The sequence below is a fragment of the Triticum dicoccoides genome, chromosome 5A (assembly GCF_002162155.2).
Source record: "Triticum dicoccoides isolate Atlit2015 ecotype Zavitan chromosome 5A, WEW_v2.0, whole genome shotgun sequence".
Classification (NCBI taxonomy): domain Eukaryota; kingdom Viridiplantae; phylum Streptophyta; class Magnoliopsida; order Poales; family Poaceae; genus Triticum; species Triticum dicoccoides.
In genome coordinates this window covers 265,974,647-265,977,791 of record NC_041388.1, presented here as the reverse complement: position 1 = coordinate 265,977,791, position 3,145 = coordinate 265,974,647, and the positions used below count along the sequence as shown (strand labels likewise).

General features: G+C 45.2%; 2 protein-coding genes across 4 annotated transcripts in view; one reads left to right on the top strand and one right to left on the bottom strand.

The window, feature by feature from the left end:
* LOC119300920 (vacuolar protein sorting-associated protein 32 homolog 2-like) overlaps positions 1-1,723 on the bottom strand; it is a 3,806-nt gene extending 2,083 nt beyond the window's left edge. Inside the window, exons 1-3 of one of the 3 annotated variants that reach the window (XM_037577823.1) lie at positions 1,634-1,723; positions 1,423-1,543; positions 528-665 (exon numbers count right to left, since the gene is read on the bottom strand). In XM_037577823.1, the coding sequence (XP_037433720.1) occupies positions 528-617 (90 nt within the window). In that variant the 5' untranslated portion in view covers positions 618-665; positions 1,423-1,543; positions 1,634-1,723. Of the gene's footprint in view, positions 1-527; positions 803-1,422; positions 1,544-1,633 lie in introns of those variants that run through there. The other 2 variants (XM_037577824.1, XM_037577825.1) reach the window with 2 other exon arrangements.
* Positions 1,724-2,997: 1,274 nt separating this feature from the next.
* LOC119300919 (transmembrane protein 230-like) overlaps positions 2,998-3,145 on the top strand; it is a 5,654-nt gene continuing 5,506 nt past the window's right edge. The window contains exon 1 of the mRNA XM_037577822.1: positions 2,998-3,139. The gene's annotated coding sequence lies outside the window, so the exon portion shown is untranslated. The remainder of the gene's footprint in view (positions 3,140-3,145) is intronic.

Genomic DNA, 3,145 nt, shown 5'->3' with positions numbered 1-3,145 from the left:
GTAGAAAAACAAGAAACAGGGTACAAAAATGTCCGCATCATATGTCCTCAAAACAGTTGAGCAAAATTTGACTAGGACGATACAGTTGACCATACCTTGAATTCAACCAACTAGACACATGACAACTAATGGTCAAAATCTGCAACCAACTGGCAGGTTTGTCCATCTACAAAGAGAAGACCTTTTAAGTATTGTTTTCTTCCACTATTGTGTTCTGGAAATCCATTGGATATAGAAATACCCACATCTGCATTACAGATTTACAGTACTCAAGCTTTTACTATTCACTTAGGTGATACACGGTATTGAGGTTTTTCTTTGTTTACACATTACCAAGTGACCAATTGCTCTGTTGCGAATTAAAGACCACATTTCTTGAAGAGAACTATTTAGAAACGTCCCCTAACTCCCAAGCCCAAAATCCAACCCTATCTTGACAACTCGAAGGAAACAGAAGAGCAGAAGGTAAAGGTTGATCGATATAAGAAAAACAAGCAAACATTTAAGTGGAAAAGGGGTGGAGAGACCTCATGTAGTCGATCCAAGGTGGGGAGGGAAGAAGAGGCAGCCTCCTTCTTCTTCTTGCTCTTGGTCTTCGATATCAGTTTCTTCAGCATCTTCTTGTCACGCCCTTCTGCTGATTCTCACTCTTAGATGATGATGGCCTGTGTATGAAGGTATAGGTGAATATGAATGGGAATGGTGTTTGCAGTAGCGGTGTCTGGGTGAGGATCAGGGGGGAAGAAGTAAGGGGAAAAGGAGACTAGTAGGAGGAGAAAGGCAGACAGGGCCATTAGCATGTGACAGAAGATTCTCAGTTTATGAAAAAGAAAGAGTGCCACTTTCAGTGAAATCACCATCTTAGGATAGATGCCACATCCCCATGTTTTACAGTTTGCCTACCTGTGACCACTTTCTGCTGAGCAGGCTCCTCTATTCTTATATCAAGAGTAAGTATGACACAAACAATGGTTTCGAGTGTATAAAAATAATCTGTAGCAGGTATGTGGGATTAGGTTTGTGTTGCATCCTAAAAAATATTTGGCATCTTGCTGTGCTCAGCATTCATGTGGTTAGTTGACCCTAGGTGCATAGCTCGTGGCAACAATCTGCACCTCTCTTTTAGCCCTATGGCACATATCACTCCATGCTTCTTACTTGAGACAAATGCGATAAAGTAAAGTGGTAAACTAAACTATCTAATTTTCCTTTTCGGTGGAGTAGTTGAGCTGTCATTCTCTAACTACGCAAGTTGTGACGATGAAAGCTAGTAGGCCATATCATCTGCGCTGGCTCTACGATAAAGCATGAAACGCGCCTTGCTAAATTTCTCGACACAATAATTTATTCCGTGACCTCTTTCTTCAAGAACCACCCACTCTTTGCAAACAAAAAAGGGCTCAGAAACAGAAACAATCTTACCCCCTCTTCTATCTTCCCTTCAAAGTGCAAAGGTAGTAGGTTAGAAAAAATTCCCCACTTGCCTGCACAACGACAAGCTGGAAATCCACGAGCTCCCGCCGACGAATCGAGTTCCCGCAGGCTGCAAATGCGACGCCCGCTTATACATCCGGAAACTTAGAAGCAAGGGTGGGCGGGGGATTAAAATCGACGGCAGCATCCGCACGCGTACCAGTCTTACTGCCGAGTCGACTCCACCGATCCGAGTTGCCGCGTCAGCCCATCTTGAACCGAAGGGCGCCGCATTTCTCGCCGGAGTGGAGCCGTGGGGAGCAGGAGATGGCTTCTGGTATCGGCCTAGGCGGCGCAGTACGGTGTGCGCTGTGGGCGGGCAGGACCACGGTGGTCGCCTTTTTTTAGAACTACCACGGTGGTCGGTGGTCGGTGATCTAGTGGAGTGGTGGCGGACACGATTCGGATGCTGGGAAGACCTCTGTGGCATGCAGTGCGGCGGTCAATCCTATATGACGGCCGCGTGCAACATATAGTTGCGGCTTCGCAGAGGACTCCTCCAGACGGGCCGGCCCACATAATAGCTGTTTTGTTTCGTTTTTTTTCTCTTTTCTGATCTTGGATTTTCTTCTTTTTTTGGATTTTTATTTTTCAGATTCTTTTGTAGGTTTTGTAATATATGATGACCATTTTTTTCAAATACACACTAAAAGTTTTTAGTGCGCGGTGAATATTTTTCAAATGAGCTATTTACACGAAACCACAACTTGAAGGCAACTTATAACACTTTACCACAACTTTTGAGTTTTTCAACACATGACCACAATTTCTAGACTAATTCTCAACACTGAGCCCAAATCTGTTGGTGTACACCTTCTAATAGGCAATCTAAGTGATTGGGCCCACATGTCATGCTCTAGGTGGCAAGTTTCCTCCTACATTGCATTTATTGAATGTGTGTAAAATAGCATCACGCATAAAACATCCTCGTCTTACCAACGACGTGTTCGCCTGCAGTTTCTACGCCATGTACCGCAGAAAAGGAAAAAAACAATTGTCTTCATCTTCTCTCAGGCTCTGTCGGGCCAATACTGTCGTGTGGACGCCCGACCGCTATACGTTGGTGATCATCCTATGGAAGAATTTCGACCACCCTATCGACACCTAGCTCCCTGCTCAACACATTGGTGGAGTTTATGGTGCCAGCTGGGGCTGCGAAGAGGAGGGGATGGTAGGCCACATAGGAGCTCACACGTGACGAATTTTTGCCACTTAGGTCCGAACATGTGGGCCTAGTTTGTCAAATTGGCTATTACAATAAGTTGATCAACAGATTTGGGCTTAGGGTTGACAATTAGTCCAGAAGTTGTGATTCTGCTTTGGAAAATTCAAAAGTTGTGGAAAGTTGCTCTGAAGAAATGGTCAAATGTTGTGGAAAGTTGCTCTGAAGAAATGGTCAAATGTTTTTTTAAGGGGTAAATGGTCTTTTTTTGTGTGCGTCAAATGTCGTTAACTCGAGAATCCATCCAAGTTTCAAAAAGAAAAAACTCGAGAATCCATCCAGAATCCAGAAGAAAAGAAAAGGAAGAAGGCCCAGCGGCGAGTCGTCTGCTTCTCATCTCTGATCGTTCCCCTCACCTCCTCCTCCAGTACGCACCAGCCGGCAAAGGGGCGCCCTCCGGCGGCCGGCGGCCGGCGACCCACTTCAAAGGAGCACCGACAGCAGGTAAGC